Source organism: Corvus hawaiiensis, chromosome 3 (assembly GCF_020740725.1).
Source record: "Corvus hawaiiensis isolate bCorHaw1 chromosome 3, bCorHaw1.pri.cur, whole genome shotgun sequence".
Taxonomy (NCBI): Eukaryota; Metazoa; Chordata; class Aves; order Passeriformes; family Corvidae; genus Corvus; species Corvus hawaiiensis.
Genome location: NC_063215.1, coordinates 25,783,983 through 25,802,031, shown reverse-complemented (window position 1 = coordinate 25,802,031; position 18,049 = coordinate 25,783,983). Strand labels below are relative to the sequence as shown.

Here is an 18,049-nt window from a genome sequence, read left to right as displayed (position 1 = left end):
GACAGGGAGCAGTGAGGGCCAGCAGCTCCCTAAGGGAAGGACCTGAGGGTAGTTACAGGCAGGTCTCCAGGCAGTCCCACCATAGCTAAGTGGGGTGGGAAGGGTAGGCCTAGAGGTGGTATCCTAGAGGGTAGGCCTAGAGAGGGTTCAAGCACAAGTCCAGGTCATTGGGTGAGTTTGTGGTGTTAAGGGAGGTCCAAGGTTACAGCTGGGAGTGCAGATCAGTGAGTCATGGGCAGGATTCGGTCCAGCGGTGGTTAACAGAATTGGCCATGCAGCCCTGTGCCTGTCAGGCATGTCCATAGTGATGAGAGAGATCCAAGGTCAAACTGTAAAGTCGGTCCATGGGTCTAGGTCTGGATCGATGTGAATGCTGTGTTTACAGAGGAGTCATGGGAAAACAAGGAGGTAAGAATTAAGTTGGTCTGATTTGCTTCTAAGATGTAGTTTGAGCAGAAGAATAGAGGTCATGCCAGTTGCTCCAAAGAGATGCTCTGAAATGACTTAGTATCCTCTTCATTGGACTGGTGCTACCTGAGTATTCATGTGCTATATGATGCATTTCATATACCTGAAAAATTGTTGATACATAAGATATCAGTTGCTGAGAGTATATTTTGGATTGAAATTGTCTGCAACAAACAGTGAAGTTACTTACTTTCTTTTATATATTTATCTGTATTCCAGTTTTTCAGTGAGAAAGCATTTAATGGCAAAGGTAAAATCAGCAGCAGGATGGATTGGGAATCATGTCAGCAAGGAAGGCTGAAAACTTGATTTAGAATGATGGAAAGAATAAATTGCCTACTGAGTTCTTGGAGGAACTCAAAAGAAGTTCCTCTGGTTTCTCTTGGTAACTCATTAGGTGACACATAGTTCATCTGAGGAAAATGTTTGCTTGGGATTACAACATCTGAATGAAAACATAAGTAGGTATCTACAGCATCTGATGTTCCTGTGATAGCCACTGCAGACATAGGACAGGACTCAATTGTCTAAACATAGGTGCCTAATGCCATTTGAAACACAAAGGATATATGAGACATCCTTCTGGGGCAGTGATATTCTACACATTGTAAAACGCACAAGAGACCTATGCCCTTCTAGAGTGGCATTCAGTTCCTAACAGTTAAACAAACCTGGCAACCAAGATCATCAGCCACTAGGTGTGAACCTTAGGATGACCTGACTTATTCTTTATCTCCATCAGCCATATTGGAGCTTCTTCAGCTGAAATGGCAGTTTAGACATCTGTTATGCCTTCATACACATGCATGGGGGGAACCATTTAAAAGCTCAGTTTGTTGCCTAACAGATGTGTCTAATGCCATTTGAGATGCCCTCCAGTGTAAAGACATCTTGATAGATTTGAAGTGAGACCTGCAGTAAATGGACAAAGTGGGAGCCCTGCCCTTTCTGAGCAGCACTTGGAGGCCAGAAGTCATCCAGAATGACTCCAGGTGCATCTATTAAGGCATCATCAATGAGCTGAGGTTTCTTAACCTTGAGCTGAATACCAGTCTTAAACCTTGTCTTCTGTAGCTTTGGAAGACCTATTCTAAAGGATTTTCAAAAGGAATAGAGATATATAGATGGTATTTTGCTTTTTAAGATTTGTAATTATGTCCATGAGTAGTGTAGTTGTGTGTGACTTGAATGTTCTAGTTTTGTATAAGAATAGTATTTTTAACACAGCAACATTTTTTTTAATCTCTGGGGCATTCTTTATTAGTATCATTTGTTGCCAGTTGATTTGCCAGTTCATCAGAATGCCAGTTCATCAAATATCATTTGATTTGCCAGTTCATCAGAACACTTGACGGAGTTATTTTTTTTCCAAATCTTAATTTCTGTTTTCTAAATAAATGTAATTTTTCTTTCTTTATTAGTTAATATTATTTGTACTTTATGACCTCTGTCTTTACCGTTAAAGTCCTCTTTGTAAACAGGATTAGATCAAACAACTGGCCACTCCAGCAGCATAAGCATTCATAGTTCAGTTTAAAATCATATTTCTTATCTTTTCATATGAATGAGTTTTATTATAAACAACCCTGCAACAATAAGAAGTAGTATACTAGCAGATTATACTGGAATTTAATAGTTAATGTAAATGACAGTAGAAATGTTAAGCCTATTACTTTACCATAGAAATCCCTAGAGTGAATTCTCATTCAGTTCAGACAATCTCTTGATATATGTAAATCACTACTCTTTCATGAGCTCAAACAAGCCTTCTGGGCTCAACAATTATTTGGTTTATTCCAAGTAAGTTAACTCCACACTTAACTAATTTTATTCTGTAATGATTTACTTGCATTTTATATTTTGCCCTCCCATGGACAATCTCCAGTGGATTGAATTATTTTTTGAAGTAGGAAATCACAATATTTCTACTCATTAAGTGCCAGGCTACTGTTTTATCTATGACAGCCTAGTTTATAGCCCAGGATCAGTTTTGCTATTTCATTTTCTTACTTAGTCAGTCAGCATCAGAAACAATATGGAGAGTCCTAAGTGTTATCTTATGTATTGCTTTTATTGAAATGCATCTGCTGTGTCAATGGAATTCTGTACTCTGTTGTAATTGCTTTGTTTGTGGTATATCTGTGTTAACATTCAGGTCATGCATATGAAGTGATATAGTAAGAAAACTTCATTTGATGAAAGATTCTCAGGGGTTGAGAGTTTTTGCTAGTTGTGGTCTGTTCATGGTTATTCTCCCAGTGGTCATGTCAGCAGCATACAGCAGAAGTTCTAGAATGAATCCTCAGTTTATCTTTACTGAGGGATATTCTTCAGGTGCATCCCACTGGTTTTTGAATCTTCTCAATTTTTTTTTTTACTAGGCTGGGTATTAATATGTTTCATATCTGCCTTCCAGTAGTGTGAACAATGTGAACAAAGATTTTAATTTCTTCCTGTTTATTTTCTCTATGTCTTGTAAAGTTTAGAGTCATCTGTGTGTTCAGAAGATTGACCACTGTTTCCTTTGTTCTCCTTCCAGCAATCATATTATTTATCTTGGAGCCTTCTCCTGGTTTTTGGGCATTTTTCCATGTCACTGTTAATATACATTATGGAATTACGATGCCACCTCCCTGCTGATTCTTGTTGAAAACTGCTTTTCTGAGTAATTCTTTGTATGAGACGGACCTGCCTTTGTTCAGTTGTCCTCTGTGCCAGAACACCACCTTGTGGAAAAGGAAAACAGAGCTTTAGCTTGCTCGGTTAGAAGGATTAAAAAGGCCTGAAGCTCCAGATCCTTCTCCCTTACTTCTGTGTTCTTTCAGTTACATTTGAGAAGCTCTGGGTAATATTTGCCATTGCTGTTTCTGCCCATGTGAATGACCTTCATGGAATAAAAATCAGAATGCTGAAAGAACCTCAGCACCTTTAGTAGCAGTAGTGAAGCAAAGACAGAGCTTTAAAAAGTGTTTATTTAATTTGTTTACATTTATTGTTACATTAAGGAGATTATACTGCTTTAATTAGGAGTTACTAGGGTTTTCTGTAATGAACCTAAATTTGCAGCTATTTATAGTTGAGAGAAAATGTTTCCATACAGAAATTTGGCATTCAATGTCTCAAGCTAAATGGTTTGGTTTTCCTTTTTCTATTTCTTTTAAAAATACTCTTTGGCTGCATTCTGTTTTGAGGGAGGCAATTTTTTTGTGGTTTTATATGCTTTTTGTGCTTCCTTGGCAAGGCTTGATACATGGAAAAACAAATTTTCCAGGCTCTTAGTCTTTCATGTCAGCTATTTCCTTTTTGATGTTTAATACATGATGCTCTGGTGGTCATTACTTTTTAACAGAGACCCTGTATTATTCAAGAAGCAGTCACCCCTAAATATTTGCCATAACTACTTTTCATATATTGTTTCATAAAAATGGTTCATATAGTTGAATTTAGGAAATATTTTTTCTGGGAAAAAATTGTATATCTGACATGTTTAGTGGTACTAAAATTGGTACTTGTATATTTCTACAAAGTTCACAATTTCTCATTAATTTAAAATATAAAAACTGTTTTAAATTTTTCTGTTTATTTCTATTTTCTGATTAGTATCTGTAGGCCATTCGATGCCATACTTGAAGGTGTTGAAATTCTCTAAGTTGGTCTTGTTTGTTCAAAAAATCATTCCTTTTACCCAGGGGTGTGGTGTACATTTGAAATGCTCCAGTTGTTAGAGTTTGGGGAAATCAGTCCTTCAATTCATGAAGCCCAAGTCCTGGTTAAGGTCTGATGCCATCCAAATAGTAAACAGAGAAGTATTTAAACTCTGCCTAAGTTCTTACAGACTTCAGTGTGTTCTGTGCATTTGAAGCTTGACTAGGGAGTGCAGATGGCATTGAGCCTGGCACAGAATATGACTCGTGGCTCAGGCAACTTCTTCAGATGTAATTTAAGTAATATCCAGATATTCTGCAAGTGTGGCACTGTGATCAGAAAACTTCCTAGAAAGTGGAGTCTGCTTTTTCTTCCCAACAGCATTGTCAAGTACGTATTTCTTTCTCTCTTAGAAGAATGTCCCAACAGCTAGTTACCAAGTATTCATTCATAGGACAGGTGAGATTCCTTTACTCCTTGGATTCAGCTTGGGCCACAGAATAGAGGAATTAGCTAGAGTCACTTTAGCAGAAGATGATACATATACTCTTATAGTCTTCAATTTGTTTCTGAGTTCTATCCAGCAGCTATGGACTGTAAAATGTATAAATAGTATACAGGGGCCTGAACCTAAGTATTCTGCCTGTCTTTGACTTGCTTGTTATCTGAGCTTCAGCAATGCAGCACAAGAGAAATTACTAGTTATGCTGGGGAGAAGGATGATCAGAACATAATTTGTGAGATGAATAAGAAACTGGCTGAGGAGGAAATAAGAGATAATCTGGAAAGCAGATTTATTAGACTGGAAAGACATTGCTGGTGGAGTTCCTCCATGTTTTTTCAAAACATCTTTCTTCTATAGCACTAATCCAATTTTTTTTAGATAATATATGTTTGTACTATAATAAGGTAATGATGTTAGTCCAAAAGTTTTCACAAGAAAGTATCAAGGTAGTAATATCTGCTGATAATAGAAAGAGAGGAGTCATTTTCAATACAATACTGGATGCCACACAGGAGAAACTGAGTGACATTGAAGATAGGAGAAATCAATGTACCATAAATAAAATTAGATTAAATACAATGCAAAGACTCTTCTGGACTCAGAGCCAAGAAGTTTACTCTAAGCTGTTAGTTCATCAGCTTGAAGGGTGTAAGGATTTGTCTGTCTGTAGTACTGCCTTGAGTTTCCAGTATGTGGGAGTCATTCCCTGTGTGGTTCTCAGTGTTGTTCTCACTCCAAGAACGGTGAACTCAATTTGGGGCTGAATAGTGAACAGGAAGGCTATAGAGAAAATCAGGGGCTGAAAGGCCTGGACTATGGTTCAAAGAGATTGTATATCTGTAATATCACAGACAAAAAAATAAAAACCAATACTTGAATGCCTTTCTGCAATATCACCTCCAAACTTTTGACCCCTATGAACTCCAAGAGCTGCAGATATCACCTGATGTGACTGCATCTGTTCTGAAAAGACAGGTACTGCTCTTGATTTCCACAAAAGTTTTGCCACAGTAGGCACTAAATAGAATTTACAAGATTTGGCCTAGAAATTGAACATTTTTGCTCTCAAAGTTTTATTGAAATTTTTCATGCTCTAAATTAAGCTTTGGGTTACATAATCTATTTTAGCTCCCTTTTTATTTTCCAGTCACAGCTTCAGTCACAGCACAGCTGTGGCATTTGTCTTGCAACAAGAAGGATCTGATAATCATGAAATAACCCACATTTATGCCTGTAGTACTGAAGCAGTGCCGTATTTGTGAAAATAAATTAAGAGGAACAATATGCAGCAGATGTGAAGGTTTTACCTTTACATTTAAGTAGGTTTATACTGTCAGTGAGTGTGGGCTTAGCAGGGCCTGACAGAATTTCAACTTACCAGATGTTCCATGTGATCAAATAGATGCTATACAGCTGTTTCCCATTCTTTTCACCAGGCTCAGATAAATACAGTAAATGATCTGAAATATATTTATTGTATTTTGGCAACTCCTGCAGAGAATTGCCCACAAGCCCCAAGAATGCAGGGAGAAATGAAGGGTACTCATAGGCATGCTCATTTTCCATTCCTGAGGAGAAATTAGCAGCCATTTGGTTGAAACAACCCTGATGATACCAGTCAGGGAGGAATAAAATGTGAGTTTGGTTGTTGATGTTGTGAGATGAGTGGCTGTATTTACAGAGTGTCTCCGGTCTGGGGGAGCTGTTACTACTCCCGTGAGCGGGAGCTGTCCCCCTGTGCTGACAGTGTTGCCCATCCAGTGGTGTTAACTCCTGGGAGAAGTGGGGGTTCAGTGGAGCAGCTGTCCTGCAGGTACCTTGTGCTAATAATCCCAGCTCACGCTTTCAACACGGCAAAGGAGAACTGGTTTGGTTTCTGTCCTCAGTGCAATACAGAAAACAGGGTATTTCCAGAGCTCCTGGCAGGGCTGCCTGTGTCCCTCGTGCCCTCCTGGGCATGGACAGAGTGCCCTAAATTAGCCACGGGGTGTGTTTTTAAGGGCACACAGCCTTTGGGGTTCAATCCAGCCAACTGCTCTGAACTGTTTCAAGACTTAAAAGGCCCAGTTTACATTAACTGCCACACCTGTCAACTTGATTCAATAACAGAGCAGCTAAATAATAAAAAAGGAAGTTTCATTTCCCTTCACCTGCTTTTCTGTTCTCATTTCTCCTTCCTCCCCATCCCGTTCCCCATGCTCTCCTTAGCCCTTTGACCTTACTGCTGCCTTCCTTTCCTCCCGTCCCCATCAGCCTCCTGCCTTTCCATAGCTGCTTGTACACCTGAAAAATTCTTCTTATCTACTAGAAGCTTTCCTTATTCTCCTTTAAATCCTTTTTTAAAACCTTCATCTTCAGCCAGAGAAATAACTTTCATTTTTCATTAATAATCTCTTTAACATTTCTTGACTGCTATGTTATTTTCAGATTTATAGCCAAATCTTGCAAATGTTTACAGAGAAGTACCTGCTAAGTTAAATTGAGAACATTCAGTTATAAGTTTGGAGGACTGGATCGTTCATTGGAAAGATTTTTGAAATGGAAGTATTTCTCACTGTTAAACTCAATGTTCATTTACGGTTCTATATACATTTTTAAGAAACCTTTGTGACCTCAAAGGAGCAGGGGAACATTCACTAACTTCTGTTTTTAACTTTTATTCCTTAGGTCAAGGTGTGGAACATGTTCTCACAGATTTTTAAGTGCCCTGAGCAAACTTAAAGTTGACAATATGACTTTATACCCAGAATCATATGAAAGGACAAGTACAAGCTGTACCTTTTGATCTTGGTTACCTTAATTGTTTTATTTTTCAAACAATTTGATTTTTATTTCAGGAACCTCAAGCATTTGGACTGCCTGAGTACATAAAGATTGTAGAAGTTGGGCCAAGGGATGGATTACAAAATGAAAAGGTAACTTTTCTCTTTTTCGTGTGTGCTTTGACATGGACGTTAGTGTTATTTTCATTGTGTAGAACATGTACATCCTGCTAATTAGGTTTCTTCCATTTTTTACTATTAAATATATCTATTTCTTTTCGTATTGATAACTTTTCTTTATATTAGAATAAAAGTGTATTCCTATTTACACAGCTTTTAAATCATATAATTTCTTTCTATACTTGGCTACCTAGCCTTTCTGTTACTTAACATTTCTTTTTGCTGGAATTTGTCTTGTCAGTCAATAACATTCTGTCATTACATAATTGGTAAACACTATGAAATGCTGGCTATCTTTGTAACTTGTGTTTCTGCTTCAAGTGCTAATATAGAAGGAATAGTAAAATAGGTTTTATCATGCTTCCTGCTAAAGAGACACGGGAGAAAAATGTTACTCTTTTGATAGCATTATTTGCCTGAAGGGTGGTAGGGAAGCATGGAAGAAGATTGAAAGAGATTATAGGGTACATGTATTGAAACAGTCATCTATTTCCACAAACTGGAGGATAAGCTCACATAGTCATTGGTACTGATACCAGAAATGTCAGTAGTATTAGCAGAATAGAGTTACTCTGCCTCAGCTGTGGAGCTTTTTTCTCCCATTTTTCTCTGGTCGCACTATTAGTATTTCCTTTGTCACTTCTTGCTAGTTTGGTGTTTAGTTAATAACAAATCATGAGGCCAGATCTATAACCAGTTATATAGAAGTGCTTGCTTTTGAGATGGACAGAAAATGGAGTAAGATCATGTATACTGCCTAGTACCTTCCTTATACCTTCCTTATACTTCCTACTGTCAGGAAACAGTAGAGTTACAGTAAAATGTGCAAGTGTAGTTCATTATTGAAAAAAAGGTATTGATTATGTACAGTTAACATTTCACTTACAAAAGTTTCTTATGTATTAAATACTTTGCTAAAGTATGTCTCCATGTCTATAGGTGATAGTCCCAACAGATATAAAAATTGAGTTAATCAACCAGCTTTCCAAAACAGGCCTGCCTGCAATAGAAGTGACCAGTTTCGTTTCATCCAAATGGGTCCCTCAGGTATGTAAAATTATCTCCATTCAGAACTATTTCAATTTAAATGCCATTCCATTTATTTATGTAACATTCAGTTGTAACTAAAGATTTGGGATGGTGACACATCATTAATATAATTTAATGTTGTTCTCACTTCTTTTCTACCCTTCTAAAACTAGTAGTCATTGATGTAAAAAAGAAAAGTAGTATACGTTATTTTCTTTTTCACTAAGTGAAATGTAATTTTCCACATTTGGAAATGTGTTTGGAAGATCTAAATTTGAGACTTCTGTATATGTAGTAGCAGTTAGGCACATTACTTATTTTGGAGTTCTAGCACTCTATCAGCAACTACGCTTAAATTTTGATGAATCATAATAATTTGCTCATTATTTTTCCAGAATTAATTTTTACATTTGGTAGAATTCAGCAGAAAACCTAACCTTTCTGGAATTGGCAGCAAAACTGCCTTGGCATTAGAGTGCCACGTTTTCAGTTGAGATTTAACACTGCAAATGCAGACTTAGTCCTGAAGTTTACTATTTAGCTCCTGTATGTGCAAATTAATTATTTCCTGCAAATAAGAAAATAAGTCAATACTTGTCTATGTAATTTAAACTATTTTTCAAGAAATTGCACTCTTGTTTGTACAGAAGAATTTGAATACTTTATATTTGATAAGGAGCATACAAGTTATTTACAAATTAAAGCAAGAAGTTACTTAATTAGAGAAAATACTTCAGTTTTAACAATGTCTATTACATGTTTTACATCTGACAAAATGTAGATAAAGTTTGTCCATTTTAAACGGAGAACACATCCTGGGCCTGGACTGTATTCTAGGCTTTTCTCTGAGAAAAATATAGTACGGCCATGCTTATTCATGAGTTAGCAAAGCAAACTGTCCAACACTCTGAGGGACTCCTTTGCTTTATCTCAGTGTTCTCAGGGTCACCAGGGAAGAGTCTAGAAGAAGGATAATAGGAAGGGGGAAGAGAAGAGTGACAATGCAGAATTTCTTTGGTGTCAATGGAGGGGCACTGATATCTTGTCTGTTAAAAGGGAATAGGTTAAGTTTTTCCAAGTGCCATCACACTTCGTCAGTTACTGCAACAGAGGATAATGCAGTTTCTTAAATGTTAGAAGAAAAAGCCTAAAGCAAAGGTGTATTTCTTCCTTTCTTGTTTATTTCCTTTTCCTGTGAGCCATTAGTACCAAATTTAGCACAGATTTGTCAGTTTAGAAAAAAATGACCAATCTCTTTTTATCTTAAATTCATGTCTGAATAGTTTGTTTTAATGGCTTGTATTTAAAATGTTTTTTATTTAAAAGATAAGATTGTGTTGCTTTGACAGAGTGCAGTCTTCACTTTGTCTTTTCTTTGCTCTTTCTTTCTTTTTTTTCATAGGTCATGGGAATAGAATTTACAGTTATGTTTAGATTACTCATTCACTTATTTCTGTTTTTAGTATTTTAAATTTTTTATGGTTTCCCATCCACTGTTGTTTTTGGCAAAGATTTTTTTACTGAAAAATCTAAAAGAAAAAGTTCCACAGTGACAAGGTGCCATATAAAACAGGATCCCACACCTATAACATAAATAGCCAAAAATTATAAATACCTACTATTAGGAAGCTTATTTTTAAAGAAATTGGGAAAAGAAATATTTTATTACAATTTAAAATCTTATAATATGCAATATGTGCAAAGATGGGATTTTACTTACAGGAAAAATAACAATGGGACAGATTTAATACATATAATATTATTTGGATCTGGCAGGTTTATACTGTTTGAAAAAGTGTCATTTTGGTTTTCCAGTATATTTTAAGCCAGCTATAATTGTGGAGTGTGAATTTAGTTCCAGCATTTGCCATTTAATTTATCATTTGGTTTCAGACATTCTTCTTTGCCCTGAGAAATGTAGCTATTACTTATATTAAATTAAGGAATGAAAAATTGTTCTTAAAAACCTAAGGTGTTAACAAAGGTTTTTTTGTGAGGTTGTCTGACCAATTTAGTTCATATAGGAGCAAATACAAGAAGTTGTTTTGTGCTATCACTTATTTCCTGATAAGAAATGAATTGTGTCTGGTGATAAAACACCTTTTGTACCATATAGCCATATATGGTAGATGCTGGGCTTAAATTTGAAGAGGAATACATGGATTTTTCTGATATTTTTAATCTATTCATTTTCATAGAAGGAAGCCAGTGACAGGAAGATTCCAGGTTACCAGTAGTATTCTTAGTTAATAATGTGGTATAATTTAATACCATGTATTTAGAATTGTGGTACTGCATAGCTATCAATAAGGTATCTGCTGAAAGTAAGGAGTAGTGAAAGCTCTACAGTTCATATATCTTCTCATATGGTGCTTCTCAAAATACTTTTCACCAGTGTGGAAAGAAACAGAAATCCAATTTAATAGTGTTTGCTTGAGAGATTTGCTTTTATGAGAACTCATTTTAAAAGCATTTACAATGCACTATTCTTTTTTTAAAACTCAGAATCTTTAAGACTTGAAATAAGGGGATATGTTTTATTCACTGTATTGTTTTCAGGCATTCACACCATTGAAAAATATTTGTTTTCAACCCACTTCTTTTAAGAAAATGTGGTTGTCTAAATATTCTGCATTTTATTAAATGAGTAAGTCTTTCATTCATCTTCTTGATTAGGACAGGGAGTATATTTAATCTTGAATGTGTGAGAAAAATAAGAGTATCTTAAAAAGGCAGATTATCTTTTGTGAGGGGGGACTAAGGAAAAAAAGTGCTCTGATCTTTGCTATAGTAAAGAAGTATTTTCTTCTTTAGAAAGAAACTTCTAAATATATTAAAAAATTACACTATGCAGACAACTGGATTTTGCTGTATTTTTAAGAAAAGATGTATTTAGTCTTTTCAAATGTTCTGATTACAGTGTTGAGTAATACAAGTTCAGTTATGCTTAACATTGTGAAGTTGCATTCATCAGCATGCTGAAGTTGTCAAGATTTGTATGTTTTTTTACTCTGTTAGTTCCATCTATTGAGTCCAGTGAAGCAAAGTTAAAGTTGCTGTAACAATTCATGTGAACAGCATGATCATGTCTGTCAATTTGTAATGCAAATTATATTTTTACAGATACACACAAAGGAACACTGTAGAAGTCGTAACCCCAGTTCTATATTCATGTAGATCTCAAAAGATTACAATGCAAATAGTCAAAAGTAAAGAAATTAAAAAAGAGTATTTGTACAAAATCAGTTTAACCCCCTTGTTGTTAGACTTTTTGTATGAAATGTAAAAGTAATGAAGGCAAAACCGCAGGCTAAGCCAATTTCTGTTTACATATAAAAAAATCAAAAAATAACTTCTGATCAATACAAATCATTTATATATTTTAGATGGCAGATCACAAAGAAGTAATGAGGGGCATTGAGCGGCATCCTGGAGTCCAGTATCCCGTTCTCACACCTAATCTTCAAGGTTTTCATTCTGCTGTAAGTGCCTTCATAGGTGTTGTCCACATTTACCTCTTTTATGTTTCAGACACTTTCAGTTCAGTACCAGAAGCTAGCTATTTAATGTTAGAAATAGGCTATAGTTTTTTTCACTGAAAATGCTCAGTTTTCATTACGAAAAATGGGGAAAATCACAGAGTGATGTTAAACTCTGTGTATTCATATTTTAGTGGAGGCATTGACCAGGAACTTTGTAAGTTCCTTTAAATGATGTTTGTATATAAAGGGCAAGACAGTTCTTCCTCTTTGTCTTGTTGGCCCTAGAAAAGTTTCTGAAGAGTGTCTTGGTGGAAAGTACTGAAGAAGGATGAGGAAAGCCTCATTTAAATGAAAAAGGTTTATAGCAATTCTGGATCTCATTTTGGTTGGGTTTGAAAGTTTAAATTGTTTCAGTTCTTTCAAAATATTCAAAATTATAGACTCAAAGTGTTTAAAAGTGTGAAAATTGAGCAGTTCAGTCTTCTCAAAATATACACATCCAGTCAAATCTTTACACTTTTTTTGTTTTTTGAAAATTTTTGATGCTTCTGGTTTTGTCTTGATGTAGGACAAACTGTATTTGGAAAGCACACTACTTGGTGGATATTTGTGGTCTAGTCTATCATTCAGTTCCTATACCGAAATATCTGTTAAAACAGAATCCTGTGCATAGTTGACTTAACTATCAACAGTCATATTATAGTGCCACAACTTCGTCTCAATGGTAGCTTGTATGAGTTGAATTAATTGTGCTTTAATGCTATACTGTATTTAGTGATATAATGAGGGAAAACAATGAAAAAAATAGTTGTACATGACTCCTGTATTCTTCCTTGCTGATATTTTTTCCCTCTGTTTGAAAGACTATTTGTCCCTGTAAGGGTTGTTGAATTTTAGACATTATCCTGCAGAGGCAGAGAGTAAAGGCAAAAGCTCCATACTTTTACATTGAACAAGAGTATTATTCTGACTGGAGAGTGAGAATTAGTTAATTATTCTCCTAAGATTAAATGTTTTCCTCTCCTATCAGTTGGCTTTCAGCCTTCTAGTTTGCCTCGTTAGTTGATTTACTGAGGTTCTGTGGTACTGAAAACAAGCTCGGGATAATTGCCCCTTCAGTGAAGTCACCACATTTACACATTTTCTAGACTTGTGTTTGCTCTGAGACTTCTCTCAGCAGACTCTCATGTACACATTTTCCATATTATCCATATCTACTGTGACACCAAGACCAATGGAGCCCTTGATCCTAGAGTTGGCTCTAACAAGGAAATCCCTGTTGGTTATTGTTGCTGCTCTAGACATATGCACACAGAGAGCTTTCCCAAGCATGAGAATGACTTCCTGGTATGCAAGAGGAACAGACATTGTGAGAGTTGTTATATGATCTTTTCCTTTTCTAAGAAGATGAATATAAATATCAATCATTTTTGTTTGTATAGTTGGTCCATGTGATTTCCTACATCTTATTACCTTTATCATTCATCATTTTAAAAACATGTTTAACTAATTGCAAAGAAAAGGAAGAAAATATGCAATGATCTCAAAATTTGATTCAATCTGTCTATATGTGATAGCTTAGAAAAAATGGAATTAAAGTTAGATTTTAGATATGGATGGTATACTTAATGTACTTTAAAATTTTAGAATGTTGTACAGAATTAAATGCTTAATCTAATACTTTAATATAGTGTGATGATTTTGTTTTCTTGAAATGTATTTTTTAGATCGCAGCAGGAGCTACAGAAGTCTCAGTATTTGGTGCAGCGTCTGAATCTTTTAGCAAAATGAATATTAACTGTTCAATTGAAGAAAGCATAGAAAAGTTTGAAGCAGTCACTAAATCTGCAAGGAATATGAATATTCCAGTGCGTGGGTAAATATACAGATTCTGAAGTAATACAGAGTTATTTGAGTCATTGTTACAGGGGTTGTTTGGTACCAGTAGGAAAGTTTATTACCAAATTTTCACATTGTAGATGAATTGTAATAATAGTCTTTACTGAGATTTTTTATTTTTAAGATTGAATAAGTTTAGTTATTACTGCAATTTTAACTGCTGATGGTGACTCTTTTGCTGTGGAAATTGAAAAAAGAAAGCTGTGTTTATGAGATAACTATTTTATTATACAAATTTATATTTACTACCGCAGATGACAGAATAAAATTTCTTTTGTGCTGTTCAAAATTCGTAACACTTGCTGGAACTTTAAAAATTGCCCTACAAATTTTTATTTTATTGTAGAATTCATAATATATCACTTCATACATTTGTAGCATCAAGGTATGAAAGTGAGATAACAAATTTACTCCGAAGAAAAATCTTATTCTGTATATAAGTTATCTTGAAAACCTAGGCACTGAAAATTTTGAGTCTCCAGTGCATGAAACTCTAGAATTGTCCAGCATTTATTTTTTAGTTTAAAATTATCCTGAATGGTACTCCCTCTTGAACAGTACATGTTTTCATTTCCATTTTCTTTTGCATTACAGGTAAGAACTACTTACCTAAGATTATTTGTGAAGGTCCTTGTGAATGCAGAAGGGCTCACATAGATTCAAGGAGAAACTCAACAGTGAGATTCCTTGAGGATTATTAGTAATGTAAACTACATCATGCTTAGAAAATACCTGGACTTGAAAATAGGTGGAGGTAGATACCTCAGAGACTAAGTACTTGAAAACCTGTCTGGGAATAAATACTGGGTTCTCTCTTTGCTCCAGAAATAGTGATGAGGTAATGCTACTGCACACTTCTTTTCACAACAGTGTGTGGTTGTTTGGGCATTTGCCTTGAGAATGGGAAATCTGACTTCTAGTTATACTTCTGCTGCAGAGGATCACAGAACAGCAGTATGGTTTAGGTTGAGAGAGAGCTCTGGAGATTGTCTTGTCCAGCCCAAGGACAAAAAAACTCAACCTGAGTGCTCACAGCCCTGAAAGGCAGTTGTATCCTGGGCTGCATCAAAAGCAGCGTGGCCAGCAGGGCGAGGGAGGGGATTCTGCCCCTGTACTCTGCTCTAATGAGATGTCACGCGGAGTGCTGCATAGAGTTCTGGTTCCCCGCCATAAGAAGGACATGGAACTGTTGGAGCAAGTCCTGCAGAGGGACTGGAGCATGTCACCTACAAGGTCAGGCTGAGGAAGTTGGTGCTGTTCAGCCTGGAGAAGAGGAGGCTTTGTGGAGGCCTCAAAGCAACCTTCCAATATCTGAAGGAGGCAACAGGGAAGCCGGAGAGGGACTCTTTGTCAGGAGCTGTAATGATAGGACAAGGGGGAAAAGCTTCAAGAGTAGGTTTAGAGTAGATATTATGAGGAAATTCTTTACTGTGAGGGTGGTGAGGCACTGGAACAGGTTGCCCAGAGAAGGTGTGGATACTCCATCCCTGGAGGTGTTGTTCAAAGCCAAGTTGGATGGAGCTCTGAGCAACCTGGTCTATTGGAAGGAGGTGTCCCTACCCATGTCAGGAGCGTTGGAACTAGATGATCTCTAAGGTTCCTTTCAATCCAAACCATACTGTGCTTCTATGATTTCCCCCCACACACAGAGCCAACCAAGGATAGCTCATAAATGCTTGGGTTCCTTTTCCTTAGCCTGGGTATGTTTCAGGAGGAAAATCACCAAATAGGGAAGTAAGGATGTTCATTGTATTAAGAAATAGTAACTTGTACCAGAGTTTAAATACCATTTCCAGCTGCTAATCTGCCAGGTAGAGTCAGGATTTGCCTCCCTGAGCAACTTCTCGTATAAGAGGTCTGTTATTTAAAAGCTCTCTGCTACCACTTTTTGTCACATTTTTTCTAAAACTAAATTCTGACCTGAGAACGTAACCAGAAATTTGAGTTCTCCAGGAGGATTAAGCACAGGGATGCCTGAATTTCAGGTCCCAGGCAGGTGTGGTTAAGGGAATAGGCAGTCAATTCAGAAAAACCAGCATGTGTATAGCAACAAACCTTATGCACTTGTGAAGGTTTTTACACTAAACTTCTGTTTTCTGTTTTTTTTCAGATGTCTAGGCATGTCAGGAGATACTTTCTGTTTCATTTCCCTGTATTTAACTAATAATATTCAACCAAATGGTACAACCATCCGGGAAATCCTCAAGGCCTATGTATTGTAGAAGTTTTTTGATTATTTTTTATTATTATTATTTTTATTATTATTTTTGATTTTATTTTTATTATTAATTATGGAGGATGTCAGAAAAGGGGCTTTGCAACTTATCCATAAGATGTAAATTGTAGGTGATGAAGAAACCCCTGTAGTGTACTGTGGATTGATTTTCACCTTAAAATATTAGCTTGTCTTCTTTGCACTAATTTTCATATGTTTAAAAAAGTGGCAACCTGGTGCTTTTTTCCTCCCACAGATTATGTGTATTGCATTTGTAACATACCAGAAGCAATTATTCTGGCACTGATACACTGATGTGATGGAATTAACTGTTCTCATGGCAGAGTTCTACAACATTCCCAAACATTTATTGTCTACTGTCTGACAAACCATGTGGCTTTTATTTTTCTTCACACAGAAAAAAAAAAAGGAGAAAGAAGTCGGAGGCAGAAAATGGTAGAACAGAAGAATAGCACAGCAAAAAAAAAATTAAAGTAATAATTTAAAGAACAAATCAAAGCAAAGAGTTAAAAGGGAGGAATATCAAGAACCAGGTAATGAAGCACACAGAACAGTACAGAGATGAAGGGAAAGGAGATAATTGATCTCAGGGAAAATACAGTCAGATTATATTTTGAAAATTCTTACTTTGTGTATCCAGTACAGATATCTTTAATTTCACTGCAATATGCAAACATAAGATAAACTTCATACAGTACATGCAGGAAAATTTTATTGAGTCTGTCATGGCAGGTGCAGTATATTACAGAACACTTCAAGAGAGGACTGCTTAATATCAGATATGCTGCAAAGTGAGCAGATTCAAAGTTGTGAATGAGAATTATGTAAGTGCACTTCAGCTATAGCTTTCTTCCTTAGGCTTACAGGTCTAGGAAAAGTTGTTAATCATTCAGAATTAAATAGCCATTAACAGAATAATTCAATTTGTGGGGTTGTAACCAAGTAAAAGATCCAAATAGAGAGGATATGTATATTGAAGAGAAGCTACATTTCTGTGAATGTCACATGTATCTTCATCACATTATATTAGTTTGAGAATTAATTTATCCAGTAAAAAATAGAGATTGAGCCACAGGAGATAAGATGATGGTTTAATGTTAGACTTTAACAAATCGAAAAGTTTAAGGGAGAACTGCTGGTATTTTTCCAGGGGGATCTAATACAACTCAATAATAAAGTCGCCAATCTGCTAAAAGCCTGCTGATAATCTAAACTGCAGAATGTGGAGCCTTATTTCATAAAAATAACCCTAACTTAGGTAATAATTCTGAGTATTCACTGAACATGGGTTTTCAGTATATGAAAATGTTGAAAAGAAGGTTTTGAGCACTCTAGTAAGTTAGAAGATAAAAGAGAATTGGTTAACACCATACATTTGGATTTTGAGTGCACTTTTAAAAAAATCCATCCCAGGAAGATTTTGAGGAGTAAAAATAGTAATTAATGAGAAATAAAATAATACTATGGATCAGACTCTAGGTGATCCATATCTATTCTTTAAAGAGAATAATTACCAAGTATTGTGATATTTTGACTCGTGTCCCTCCCTGTTCGTACTCATTCAGATGCAGTCCTCATGGGTTGCAGAGTTAAAAGACTATGGGAAGCATTGAGACAGAATGATTTCTCAGAAATAATAATCAAAAGGGTTTGCTTAATGCCCATGTACTTCACTGCTTTCTTTAAAGCTCCAGTGTATTTTCTTGAGTAGAATTCTGAAGACCAGAAAAAAATAGCAGAAGCCCGAATATAGAAATACAGAATTCAGAAGTGATGCCTTTTCTTGGTCTTAAAATTAAGAATCAAACACAGTTAGAAGGGAAAAAGGGATTTTACTTTTGTA

The 18,049-nt window shown here is 35.9% G+C and overlaps 1 protein-coding gene across 2 annotated transcripts in view; it reads left to right on the top strand.

Moving 5' to 3' along the window:
- The window catches only part of HMGCLL1 (3-hydroxymethyl-3-methylglutaryl-CoA lyase like 1), a 77,900-nt gene that overhangs the window by 14,463 nt on the left and 45,388 nt on the right, over nucleotides 1-18,049 (top strand). For both annotated transcript variants that reach the window (XM_048297925.1, XM_048297926.1), the window contains exons 2-5: nucleotides 7,456-7,533; nucleotides 8,500-8,607; nucleotides 11,976-12,071; nucleotides 13,799-13,947. In XM_048297925.1, the coding sequence (XP_048153882.1) occupies nucleotides 7,456-7,533; nucleotides 8,500-8,607; nucleotides 11,976-12,071; nucleotides 13,799-13,947 (431 nt within the window). The remainder of the gene's footprint in view (nucleotides 1-7,455; nucleotides 7,534-8,499; nucleotides 8,608-11,975; nucleotides 12,072-13,798; nucleotides 13,948-18,049) is intronic.